The following is a 14,367-nucleotide window of genomic DNA, read 5'->3' as shown; positions in this document are numbered from 1 at the left end:
GAATTTCAGATTAGCGGGCTACAAAAGACAAATTGTAGATAGAGCACACCTGGTCTCCATTTTGCTTTTTACAAGTAGCTCAAACTTTTTCCTGTATATTCCACAGTGAGCATATACATATACTCATGTACATAAAGACTTGAATCCCTTAGACTGTTCAACTGTATTACAGATACAGTGGCAGTGCAACAGATATTTTGGGTGCCTGGAAACTCTGGTTACAAATTGCTGTGATAATGGCATTAAGGCAATGTCAGTCGTACTAGATATGAACTTCATTTTTTTAATGAAATTTAATTGCAAGGTGATGGGGTAGGAAAGCCATGTCTGTCATATACTTCAAGAAGCAATTTTACATGTCCAAAGGATTTGCACTGTCCGCAAAACTGGAAAGTGCCCAATGCACTTGCTGCAATGTCAAGTGAGGACACCACTTTGACTCAGATACAACACCAGTTTTGAAATATGCTTGAGTATTTTTAATTTTAGTAATATTTTCCTTGCTGAGAGGTTTTAGCTTCAGCCATAGCTGCTACAATATATCTGTATGAAACCTGAAGTTGTGTCACTACCCAGAGAGAATTAAAGATTCATTTAGCCAGAGAGAACAAAACGGGAAATGTCTTTGCACTATTCAAACAGTTACACTTATTTAAGCTGCAATAAACAATTGATAATTGTTTAAGCTGCTATAGTTAATATACATATATGTACCACTTATATGCACTTATACATTATGTATGTTAGATACATAATATGCATATATTGTTATATAAATGTATGTAGATGCACATATATAATATATGAAAGCATTTAACATTTACTCATATATATATTTATTAAATATATGTATTTGAAAGATGCAGCAAAAAACTCTAATGTCAGCCAGAAAAAAGGCTGGTTAAGCTAGAAAAAGTGCTTGTTTTATGAAAAAGTAAAAATGCAATTCACAGCATTTTATGTGATGCTGTACAAATTACCAGATACCAGAGACTGCATTTCTGGACCTGAATAGTAGTAAAAGTTGCAACTAAGTGCAAATATAAAGACACTTGTTTACAATGCAAAGCCTTAGTCAGTACTATAAGCAATATGGCAATCTGCATTACAGAAGATATAATGCTTTGTAAAGTGATTTTTACTTTACGTATCAATTCCTACACACATGAACAAACTCAACAACAGCCCCATTAATTTCAATCATTATAAAAAAGGAGAAAATGCAGGTAATAAACTGATAAATTAAATGGAGATTAATGCATAACTGACATATTTACACAATCATATGTTTGCCTTCTTTACTGGGTGGTAGCCCTATTTTATAAAGACCTCACTAAAGCATTTAGAAGTGTACTAGAGATGGGCTTGCAATCCTGTTACTGAAGTTGCTGGTGACACGTCCACCCTTTTCAATTATGATTTTGTCAAATAACACAGTCTTAAATTATACATACTGGGTGCGCAAGTGACTTTTCTGTGCATGTGTGGGTGTGTGTGACAAACTCCAACCAGAACTGCTAAGCTTTGTCAAGAATGCACCCAGAGGAAAGCACTGTATGCCTCCCAAAAAATTTGGGTGCCCTTCCTTAGCATGTAATGGCAGAGGTACTTGACATCTGGAAGGGACAATGACAGATGGTGTCAAAGATTGATATCTCATCTTCCCATGAAATCACACTCAAATTTATAAATGTGTATCATCTGAGAAAGCAGCTGAGGCTGTTCCTCCACATGGTATTGGTTGCTGTATATGATGAAGAGCAGGTAGCCTGTCCCTCATGTTCATCTCCAGTTTCCTTTAGTATGCACCCATGGCTATGAGTGTATGAAGGAGAAGTGAGGATGCAGAGGACAAGAGAAAGACGGGCTGAAGTAAAGATTTGCTGTTGGGGAGGGGAGGGGAGGGAAGGGGAAAAAAAAAGAAATGGGAAAAAAAAAAGAAACAGGGAAAAGAAGGCAAAGGGCTGAGTATTATGGAGAAGCCCACCATCCCAACCTGATACTCCACTCCCACCTCAGAGCTTGGGATGGAAACCAACATTCCTGAATTTCGTTATTCTGCTGTCAGGCAGAGGCTAAGAAATCTCCTGGCAAAAGGAGATTTACCCCATTTCTCTGCAATCTTCTATTGTGACCATTCCAGCATCTGAAATGGCCAAGATGGGTGCAGTGGATTCAACTTCAAGTCTGGTCTACTGAGGTATAACATGGCATATGTTCATTCCTTTGCTTTTCAGAAAAATGAAGAGTTGCAAATAAATGCAGAAAAACACACTAACTCTCACATACAAGCCCTACAATCACTAGTTGTTTAAAAACTGGCAATACTTTATGAAAAAAGTGGCGTAATCAGTGTTCAAAAGTTAGGCAAGTGGTAGAGCCATGCCTTAGGAGGTGAAGCACCTCCTGAACTAGAGACAGGGGACCCAAGCAATATCCCTACCCTTGCCAGTTTGTGCCTGCCTCTTCCCACAGGCAGAGTCCTCTGGGAGGGAACAAGGAGGAAAGATCGATAATTGGGTAACTCATCATTTGGATAGCAAGAGGGTGTCCTGATGTGATGTGAAGCACAAAGAACATCTTATAGCTGCCAGCCAGCTGACCCTGAAGTCACTGAAGCTCTGCTATGAACATGAAGGGTGTAATATTGGTCATATATTCTGAAAAATTAAGTTCTAGATGTCCCTAGCACGACAGCCAAAATTACTGAAAACCTGATTTCACAATGATTTAGTTGTGTTTGAAAATACGGACAATACAAACTTCCTGCTCCAGAGTATTACTGAGAATTTCTTTACTCTAAAACACTGCTGGGAAGAGCAGCACAGAAAATCCTACAAAGATGCAAGGTTAAACAACATGCAGTAAATACAACACAGGAGCATCCAGGGTGAACACCTGATTATAAGCATATGAAATGAGACTCACACAGAGTGAGGTATAAAATATAAAACATATCATGTGAGCAAATTATTAATAATGTATTAAAGCATTTTTGGAAAAGGTTATGTTACTTTTGGCATGTCTTAACTTTTGAGAATGAGGTTTTGACGTCTTAATATTCTCTAAAAGCAGCTTTTATGGATGGTAATGTAACACATGGATGTAACAGACCACATGGACTCCAGACAATCTTAATAATGTATTATATATATTTCTTCATGCTTACATGTTTGTCTAAAGAACTACAACTCTTCTGGTGCCATATAAATATTTAATAATAATTTAGAATATACTGATATATTACATCTGGGTATTTTACATCCTTATTCCAAAATGGATTTGCTTTAGTTACGTGCCAGCTCTGTTGGATTCATTGAGCGTGTTCATGAAAGTAAGCAATTAGTACTCAGCTTCATTAGGTTTACATTTTGATATTTTCCACACTAGAGGAAAACATGACATTATGGGCAGAATTTAAATAATTGCTTAAAAGTTAAGAAAATGCTTCAGTGCTTTTCTGACTAACAACAAATTTAAGTATTTGCACAGATAGATTCATGTACTGAACTGATCAACAATCTTTAATTTTTTTTTCCAAATAAAGCCCTCAGAAAATGCCACAGTACACTTTTTTCTCTTGCCAAATAAAATAACCCCAAAATTAAAATCTCATTTTTTACATGTGCCATTTCAAAATTAAGCTATATAGTGTTATGTAAACAGTCCATGATGTGCTGAATAGGGACAGCCAAGTTATTTTCACAAGTGAAAAGATGACTTCATGCATTTCTTCAAAACCTATTGGAATATTTTGCACTTTTTAGATCTATCTTTTGCTACTAAGCAGGCTATTTAAAAAAAATAGTTTGTGTGGTACCCTTTCTGAAGGCAATGAGTATTTCTAGAACCAAACAGTCCTAAAACAGAGATTAAAGATACCCTGTCATTCACTTGACTAAATGCATTAGTATTTATGATGGTAGCTATAAAATTAAAATGCATAAGACACAACCCCCCAAAATGAATGAGGTTACACCCATATTTCAGGCTTTTAAATTTAGAACAAACACTGACCAAATACTAAGATAATGTAAGAAAGATGCATGAAAGGTCCATGTATGACTAATCATATAGTCTTCCTCTGAAAATGTGTCCAAATTAACAGAGAAGTATAGTGCAAGACCCAAAAAATATTCACAAATAACAAAAAGCTTTATTCATGCCATATATGCCAGTCCTTCATACTCCCATCTTTACCACTAAACACATTTTATTTATTTAACAAAAAAATACCCATATTTGTTTCAGACCCAAACATTGTTTTCAGACCCAAAACCAATGATTCTAACTGGTATGATTCTGAAGTTGCTCGATTGGTTTTTCATATTGACACACTGCAGTAATTTCTCATTCTTCTGTATATTTTAAAGTTTATAAAAAAATTTTATTAGAGTGTATTACAAAATTATGGGCACTAAGAATGTTTGTACAAATCAATTTAGTACATCAGCTGTGTACTGGGGATACACTGGTGTGTTCCAGTACAAAACCCTTATGGCCATCTATGCTGGGCTCACACGAATTGCTTGCTGGATGTAAAATACAAAGTCACATATTTTTTTATGAAAAATTGCTATGTGAGCTGAGCTTGACTTTGACTGATTGGAGATTACAAGGTAAAAAGCAGTACTTAAAAAAACCCCAAACAACAACAAAACAAACCCCAACCAAAAAAACCAAACCAAAAAACCACAAAACCAAACCAAACCCAGGCATTTTGTGTATGATTTTTTTTTCCCCTTACAGGTATCATGGCAGGTACCTGACATTGCATTTGTTATATTGAGGCTTTTTTACCAGTATATCCTTCCTCTGTTGAACTGCAGTGACACTCCCAGCCTGAAGAAGTGCTGTCCTTATGACCAGAAGGGGAAGGATACCTTTTCATGGGGAGATGACTGTGTTTACTGAGCATTTGCACCTTAAACCTGAGTTTAAGGTGGTAACAAACAAGGCTATTTGCACTAAATACTGTGGCATTCAGCACCATATAAATGCTGAAAATGGTTTGCAATATGTCACTATATATATGTGTGTATATACATTATGTGTTACCTTGGATACAAGGCTTGCTCTGTAGGCAGCTAACTGCTTCAGATATTCCTTCTTGGCAGCTTCAGTTTTCTTTTTGTATACCTAAAAACAAAGAGTGTCACATTGGTAAATTAATCTGATTTTGTTTTTATATATCACCGTGTGTCTCATGCATCTTCATAAAGTCTTTCTAAGTAAACAGCCTTTCCCCCTCATATTGCTTAGAGTGAAATAATAAACACCAAGTATTGTAAAGAAAATATTGTTCCAACTGTGAAACACCCTTTAACTACCCAGCAGTACTGAAAAAACATCTCTCGTAGCATCTCATAGCATCTCAGGTTTAATTGTTCAAAGTGAAGTGTGGGGCGTACTTTTAAATGGGACCTTTAGGGATGGGGAAGGCAAGCGTGGGCCTCTTCACTGGCTTCCACTTGTGAGACAAGTTAAACCCTCCAGGGAAGATGAGAATGTGCAGAAAGACATCTGAGCTAAATGAAGGAGATGACAGCACCACACAGATCAGCCAAGAGGTTTTCTCTCTTCCCCGGATAAACTGTTGGGGGCAGTCAAAGTAGCTTCATGGAGCTGCTAAGGATAATAAATGTTAGTCATTATTCCAGTCTTGATCCCATATCAGTCTAATTAACTTCTCAGAAGCATGGATCTATTTCTGCACATTTCTCTCAACTCAACAAATTATTTTAAATGTGGCATGTGCACAATCTCATAATAGATTAAAGAGCTTGGAGAAGCACTTCGATTTTGCCCAGATTTCAAGATCAAAGATGATCTGCAGAGTTAGGTAGGACTTCATAGAACTACAGATGATGTTAGCAAAGCATATATAGATATCTGTGACATAGAATTGAAAGATCACAGGAGGAGAACCAGTTTCTGATCCACGGAGCCTTGCTGTTAGCCATGTCAGTGACAGATCCGGGAATAAGTCAGCATTTCTCTTTGCAAGTATTATCACAAGTTTCTCACTACTTAATGTTTTGGGTTTGTTTTTTTTTTTTTTTTTTTCCCCTGAAAGAGTAGATTCAGGAGTCATACAAGCATCTTGGCTTCATGTAACTAAGCAGGATTGACTGTTAGCCTCCTCTTTGCAGGGGAAAATTTAAAAACCAGCTAAATGGAAGGTTTAAAAGTGAGGGAGACAAATAAAGGGAAAGGAAATTTAATTTTTAATTGCTGTTATATTTCATAATTTTTAAGTCACAAGCCAGAGGTTAATTCATGTGTTCCTGGACATCTGGAATTCACAATATTGCACAAAATGGAACTGCAGCTTTGAGCCTCTGCTGTCCAGTTCCCCAGCCAAGTGCACAACCTGGGCACCTGTGGAAAGCCTCATGAAGATGGTAGAGACTACCCACCTTCCCCCTCCCATTCCACACTGCCTAGTTAACTGAGCTATTGATTAAAAGGTAAAAGATAGGCAAAGCTATTTATGACAGTTTTGGTCTATTCTGAATTCCACAGCTGGAAAACACACACGTACATCTCCTTCCCAGAAGGATAAACTTTGTGAAACTTTAAAGTGATCTCTTTTGATCTTCCAATGCTCCAGTAAAACCAGCAGTCCTGTAATGGAGAGGAGTGAACACACAGAGGACAATACAGTTGCAGACTACAAAATGAGAGTGGTAGTGTCAGGCTGGAAGGATCCAGTACAACACCATTTTTATAAAGAATGTGCTCAAGACACTTTTTTTTCTACTTTTTTTTTCCCACTGAGGCTTTGCTTTCAGAGACAGAACAAACCTCAGATACGGGCTGGTAAAACTCAGAGGCTGCCTAAAAGGATTAAAGATTTTGCTTCCCAGGGAAGCAAAAGATCATAATGGAAACAGAGAAGTCTTAGACTTCTAAAATTGTAAATATAAAGACAGAGAGGAAAAAAGATTGGTTTTAACTGTGCAACTGTATCTGTGCACCCTTGTAATTTCTCCAGATTAAGATAAATATAGAGTGTTGGTTTATCTCCTATTGTTTTGCAAAAAAAAAAAAAAAAAAAAGGTAGCAATTTGCTTTTTAAGTTGTAATCGCGTGTGATTATTAGGGAAATGTAGTGTTTGCTTTGAAAATGAATAAAAAAATAGTAAACAATCTGTTCCTAGCTGCTAAAATGAATTTAGCTTGACCTACAGAACAAAGACTGTTATACTGCTTTGTATATTGCAATGCTTCTGCATCATTCTGATAGCCAGTTTAAAAAACAGAGCTGAACAAAGAATTTTACACAGAATAATGATCTTCAAAAGATCATGTATCTACTACTTCCACATTGGATTATATTTTGCATTAAACAAATATAAAAAATACACACTGCTGCTGTGCTCTTACAGTCAGACCATATTGAAAGAGTCCTCTGGGACCTGACTTTCCCTCAAATAGTCATACTGCACTAGGTTAACTCAATAATATGAAGCTAACAGTAATTCTGTAAAACTCCATCTAAAACATCACTACTTCATAGGAACATCATCATACAGCCATTATTTAATTGTTTCCTACCTATACATCTACCGTGTTCAGTGTACACATGGTCTTGCCCTCTTTTCTTGGGTCTTCTGGTGAGCCAATAATGAACACTACGTCTTCCATGGTAATATAAACATTAACCATGTAATAGAAGGTCATTATAGTCAAAAAGTCCTTAGTGGATGGGGAAAAGTTTTTGATGACTCCAGCCTACTTTGACGTTTTGCATTGGTGAGAACGGCCCCTGCAAGCTGGCTTGTCTGGAGGGTGGTCAGCTCACCCCACTTTGTGCTTCTAAGGGCATCGGCATGTCCTCTGAGGACAACAGCTTGAACCCTCACTGTCTATATACTGTTGTCCTTTTGAAGATGCCCACTGTTCAGGTCAGCAGGCAAGTGGGCTGACGATTCTCATGCTAGTTTTTGAAATTCTGATTGGTCCTCGCTTATATGAAAAATTAGGGTAAGTCCTGCCTGTCTGCGGAGCTGTTAGTTTTCATGAGTATCAACAAGGTCTGGCTGTCAATATTTTTCTCCAAAGGCAATTGAATGTGGCCCTGGCAGTGGGTACCAGTTTGCTGCCTTTGTGCTAGGCTGCACTTGTACTGGGTGCTTATGAAGGCAGGGGAAGTGGGGCACATCCGCATCACTTGCAGCAGCACCTCAAACAGGTATGAGCAAGTCAGCTGTGCCTCTCAAACTCTTTTTTTTCTGCATCTGTGAGAATTTTTAGCCCTCAGGCTTAAATAGTTTTGTGTTGTAGTAAGTATAACGGACTTGCATCCTTGCAGTGCTTTTGGGGAGGAAAAAGGCTGTGTTGCCATTCAAGTGTGCTCTAGAAAATGGCTGAAGCTCTTTTGAGTTTCATGCTTAAGACAGTGTCAAATTACGAAACACATAATTTCCAATAATATATTTAACATTCTTCCCGTATCAAGAAGCAGGCTTCTGTTCTGTTGCTTGTCTATGGTGTATAGTGGGAATATTTGATTTTATTTTTAAGACCTCAGAAATCTCTTATAAGGTCATTTTCCCATCCTCCATCAAGCAAGCAACAATTATTAAATAAGTAAATTGACAGGAGCATATACTTATGGAATTAAGTCATTTCTATCTTGCTTTAATTCAATTAACATGATAATTGAATGTCAACTGATTTTCATTCAGGCAGTAAAGGCCCATTCTGATTCAGCAGCAGATTTATTTCTTCACACAATATTTTATTTTCTGTATTGTCCTGCTTGTGGAAATTGAATGTTGGCAGAAAAAAACATCATTTCTGTATATGCAGGGTGGGTCAGTTTAATTTATTCTTATTCTCTTCAGCTTGTTATAGAAACCCCAAAACACCAAGATTACATTCATTTGTCTACAAATGGAAGCTGCTGGCATTATTTTCCTACTGTGCTTCACGAATGCAAATTTACACAGCATAATACACAGGTCCGTCCTTATTTAATTACATTTCTGAAGTGCACCCAGTAAGGTAGCTTCAAGTTTCCTTACACCGTTGAGCAAATCATGCAACAATATAGAAGATACTTTACAAAAGGAGTAGGTATGAAACTCTACTTTGTGCATATAAGTATATGCGATAGCATTGGAATTAGGCCACCAGGGAAAACGGATGCCCTGGGCTCTACTATGGTAACGTCACAGCCTGGTACCAGCCCCTAGGTTCCCCAGGCTGACCATACCTGTGGGCTACCAGTACTGTAGCAGCCTACCTCAAGGGCCGACTCTTTTTATTAATAGTGTTGCACAGCCTTAAACGGACTGCCCCAAAGTTTCATTTGGAGATAGAGTGGTTGTGGGTTATATAGTTAGCCACAAGCACTCACAAATACGAGGTTTACTGAATTAAAACCACAGTAGAATATCTGCATTTCTGTTTTATGATGCCAACTTCTGGTCATGTTTTGCTTTATGTATTTTAACTGCTGCTTAGTTCTTGTCTTCCTGGATCATAAATTCCTTGAGGCAGGTTTTGTGTCTCCTGTATTCTTCTACGTGTTGGGTAATATGAAACTCATGGCTGATATATATAACTGAAATATACCTGTAATGCCTTGAGCCAAATTTTTGTTCTGGTTAGTTGTCTTTTCCCAATGAACTTCCTCTCAGCTTGCTTGTGAAGGAGTATCAACACAGTCACAACACACTATGCAGCAGGACTCCTGCCCTGTCCCATGAGGCTTGCACCCTTGTTCCCTTAGGGGAACAGATGTCCCTTCTCCTAGTCATCGTCACAAGAGCCAAAAAAGGCACTCAGTCATTTGCAAACGTCCCCAGTTTTGAGTATCAGGTACTAATGGAAGAAGACATCAGTGACCACAGCCCCCTTTGATAATAGAGCTACACTGACTGATGATCTTAGGAGAAAAAGAGACTTTCAGAATTTGTGCCTCATGGTAGTCTAAAAAAGCTTTGTCTCCTAGCTGACAAAGCACATTACAAAGAACCATGCTGCTTCCCTAGCTTTGCCTAAATAGCTGGTACGAGGATGACAAAGAAGGGGAAGTTTTCAGTTTATCTTGTGGATGTCTCCTTGGAGCTGACACTTGCAAGAAAGTTATGTTTGTCTTTTTAAAGTGATGTAAAGGTGCCCACATTTGTTTTGATGGAAGTGTTCCATAACCGTCCCCCCCCAAAAAATAGTACATGCAAAAATAGCAAATCAAAAAGCAACACAACCGATTTTGTCTCTTTGGTCTCTGCAGTGTTATTACCCATGGGAATGTCATTTTCACAGGCTACAGTTACAGGAATGGCATCTGATAAAATACAGTAGGCTGCAATCCAGAATTAAATTCCACATTCAGATTGTCGTTCCTGGCCCTACATACCTAGGCTCATAAAGAAAACTTGTATTTTTTCCAAGTGGGAGACATATCTCTAGTTTTAATCTTCTGATTTTGCAGCAAAGGCACCTAGAGCTGCACACGCTCATCTAAAATATGGAGAGAGATATTCCCACAGCAGTCAGAAAAAAAATTCCTCAGAATTGCTTAATGGATACTGAAATATGTTACCATTTGATTTTTAATCTAGGTACATACAGTAACAGAAAGAGGCCCAGGGCTAGCTGTATGGCTCAGCAGTCTCTTTGACTGTAGAGCATGAAAAAGACACTGATGACATATTAGAGGCTTAGGGGAAAGGATTCAGTCTTTCTGGCATGCAGGGGAAAGATCACAGGCCAAATTCAGCTCTAGCACAAACAGTGAGACTCGATGGAGATCACTGGAAATTGCAGCCGTGTGCACCAGGCCTAGATTTGACCTTGCAGGCTTGATGCTTGCAGCTTACAGGAGCAAGGCTGCACGTTTTATCAGAACCACATTGGATGAAACTTAGGCACAAAAAAAATGACATTAAACACATGATTTATGTGGTGATTATTTGCACTTGCTGGTATTCTTCTTTAAAAAAAAATAAGATTGTGAGCTGGAATGGAGCATAATAATTGGGCCTAAATCCAGTTTTGTGCGCAAATGATTTAAAGCCATGTTCCTATCAGGCTCAAATATATGGATAAAGGGTGGGGAAGAAGAATAAGTAGAAAATTAAGGCAATCATTTATGCATGTTGCTGCAGCAGTACTTGGAATCTGGGGTGCTTTTGGCCCAGCTCCTTTCAAGTGCAACAAGAAGGCGAAGTGCAGTTAAAGTCAACGCTCTTAACTTGGCAGCCACGTGCGGTATTTATCTGGAAGCTGTGTCCATTTCATGTAGCAAATGGATATTAGCAATTCACCCTGAGCAGAGGGGTGTCTGATGTTCCCCATGACTTCAGTGCTCCTGGGAGGCTGAGGAAGACCAAGCTGCCAGGTGGGCTGGTAAGGGGGCCAGCAGACAATAGCCTGTATTACCCTATACAGAGTAAGATGCAGCAGCTCCTGTGGTGACCTCCATTAATTTTATTTTTTTTGTGGCACAGGGGAAGGTTTCCCATCCCCAGTGCACAGCACAGTCCTGCTCAGCTCAGCTCTAGGGGGGGAAGAGGGAAGCACTAGGTGCCAAAAGTCCTGCAGCAAGAATGCATGGCAAACAGGGGGCCTGCCACTGCCCGCTTCTGAAGTCAGTGGAAGTTAAGGGGTTTAGCATCTGGCTCTGTGGAAATCAAGGCAAAACAACAATCTGAAGATACAAATTTACATATGTACATACATATACATAGACATAAGTTTGCATTTGCGTGTACGCCTGCCTATTCTTGGCCCATTCATGTTCCAGCTCATTAAGCTTGCAGAGGAAGGGAGAAGGAGCAGACACCTGGGTGAGGGCCAGTTGTTTTAAATTCTTGATGCACCTGTCTAAAGGTGCAAAGGGTAGAGTGCAATTTCATTACAGAAATTTTTCAAGATAAACAGCTGATCTCCCAAACAAGCCTAAGATGCAACACTAGGGAAAGTGACTTTGCTGGTGCAAGTAGGTGGGAGGGGAGGTGTAAGGTTGCTGTCTATGGTGCCTATTCCTGAATCCATTTTCCTTTAACACACTTTGGCAGTGGGCATTCACAGTTGTGCCTTCACTTCCTATTCTCATTTACAAAAATAAAAGTTAAATTTAAATCTTGCATGGTTGTTTATCTACTAAACTGAAGATACATTCTCATCCCCTTACAGGTGTGTTAAAGCTATTCCTTGGAGATTGCGTGAAGATAGCAATTTAAAAAAGGTCTTTTTTAATGGGGGGAACAAGAGGTAGGATAAAAAATACCTGCATGAGTATACGAGCATGAATAAGGGTGAACAAACTGTAAATTTATATTTTCAAAATGCTACTGACTATCTTGACCTGATGGTCTGCGTATTCTCTGGAGCTGTTTTGGCAGCCACACTGCAGTCCCCTGAGCTGTCTCACGTCCTGGCCACCTCACAGGCACAGCCACGCAACAAGAATGCAATGGCCTTTCCACCCATGGGATGAGCTCATTTGTCACATCAGGCAATGGGACAGCAACATGGCATCACACCCCAGGAGGGAGGAGGAGCTAGGTTAGGTTTTCCCGGAGGCCAGGCAGAGCGAAGGCCTCTTGAAACACTGATCTTGGATCCATTTAGATGTGACTTGTGTTGTCTCATGTCATGACAGAAGCTTTGGAGACATGAAGGGTTGGCCAGCATTACTTATAAACTTTCTTCTGATCTACCTGATTCATCCCAGCACTGGACAATGTGCTGCTACATCTAAAACTTCCCTGTAATCAAAAGAGAGACTTACAAAACACTGTTGTTTTTCATCCCCAGATCAGTCTGGGTTATTTTTAGTGACCAAAATAGAAACCCTTGAAAGCTTATGGGTTACAGTGAAAAGGTTAACTGCATCACAAATGGTGACACTAATGCACAAGGACTTCAGTTTACTTAAGTATTGGTAACATACAATCCAAGTTCCATCAGATGTTATAGAATAAGCTGCAGCTTTTATCTAGCGGGTCTTTGAGCACCAATGAGGAGTAAATGATTTGATTTTGTGAGCTCCGAGGATTTGTCAGTTGCCTCGTAAGTATAATTCTGGCTCTTCATATTCCTGCTGCTTCTAATTTAGCAGGACAGGCTCATAATTGAAGCAAATTAACTATTTACACTTGCCACTTCTACCAGGGGAAGAGGACACATCAGCAGGAAAGAATGAGTGGGAAATTAAATTCTTCCCACTTGTGTCAGATCTGCCCTTATATAAACACATTAACAGTAATTTCATGAGGCGTCAAACATAGGAATAAATACTGAGGGATAAAATAATGAGGTGTTGCTATTGAGCTGAACTGTTGCATCTAATATTACTGTGCATGAATTATGCAGCCTGAAAGAAGGCATATGTTACAGCACTCAAACAGTTGTTTCACCTGCTTCTTCCGATCATTAAGTTTTGGGTCCCCTAGGTGAATCCATCCTTCTTCCAGCTGTAAGGCCAGTGCAACATTTAAGTAAACACACAGAAAGACATACACACATAGACACATATATGCACACTAAGCTGTTCATAGGAGGCCAGATTTGTTCCTGCTAGAATTCCAGTTAAGTCACTGAAAAGTTACACCAGAGATTAATTTTGTTGAATGTTGAATAGACATTCAGTTCCATTTTTAGAATAATAGCACATTTATTAAGGTCTTTGGCTGAAGTTTTAAAGTTACATTAATGTAAACAAGAACATTTTGTTTGTAATTTGCCACATCTATTACAGCTTTACTAGGACTCCAATTAGAAACTTAAGGTTCATTTAGTACATGCACATCTGGTACTGATTTAAAATGACTTTCCTTTTTCATTTAAGGACAGAAAAATGACCTAAGTAGCCTTTTTACCCAGTTTGAACCAGCATTCTGTCTGAAAGCCAGAGACCTGACCATTTAGCATACTGAACTCTCTTTCCTGGGGGCTGTTTTTCTCCCCTTTGCAGTAAAAATGTGTGCAAAGGGCAAATATGTACATAAATAAGCTATAAACCCAGGATGCACAGAAGTATAGTACTGACTAAGGAGAAAACAGTGTTTGTGATCCTAAGAGAAGAACTAGAAAAGCCACTGAATATATTCCCTGTGCTATGGCTACAGCACTGAGGAGAATGCACCTCAACATACTACGGCTACAGCTGCTTTTCATTCACAAGTTTATTAAACTGAACAGTTTCAGAAAACATTTACAGTGAAAAATGAAGGAAAACACACAGTCCCTGCTTCTGATCATGTCTAATTATTGTACCAAATTCAGAATTTGAGAAGAAACTATGACAAAGTCCACCATGACCACTAATGTCCCTTTAATTTCTAGACTCCTCTGTGTAGATAGATTTGGACAAAAAAAACACAGGCACACAGCAGCACTGTTTGA

The 14,367-nt window shown here is 38.8% G+C and overlaps 1 protein-coding gene across 5 annotated transcripts in view; it reads right to left on the bottom strand.

Annotated features, from left to right (window-relative positions):
* Positions 1-14,367, bottom strand: part of TOX (thymocyte selection associated high mobility group box) — a 224,796-nt gene that overhangs the window by 21,057 nt on the left and 189,372 nt on the right. For all 5 annotated transcript variants that reach the window (XM_056331987.1, XM_056331990.1, XM_056331986.1 and 2 more), the window contains one exon: positions 5,059-5,139. In XM_056331987.1, coding sequence (XP_056187962.1) covers positions 5,059-5,139 — 81 coding nt within the window. The remainder of the gene's footprint in view (positions 1-5,058; positions 5,140-14,367) is intronic.

Source organism: Falco biarmicus, chromosome 3 (assembly GCF_023638135.1).
Source record: "Falco biarmicus isolate bFalBia1 chromosome 3, bFalBia1.pri, whole genome shotgun sequence".
NCBI lineage: Eukaryota > Metazoa > Chordata > Aves > Falconiformes > Falconidae > Falco > Falco biarmicus.
The sequence above is the reverse complement of the archived record's forward strand: the minus strand, read 5'-3'. Positions and strand labels throughout refer to the sequence as shown.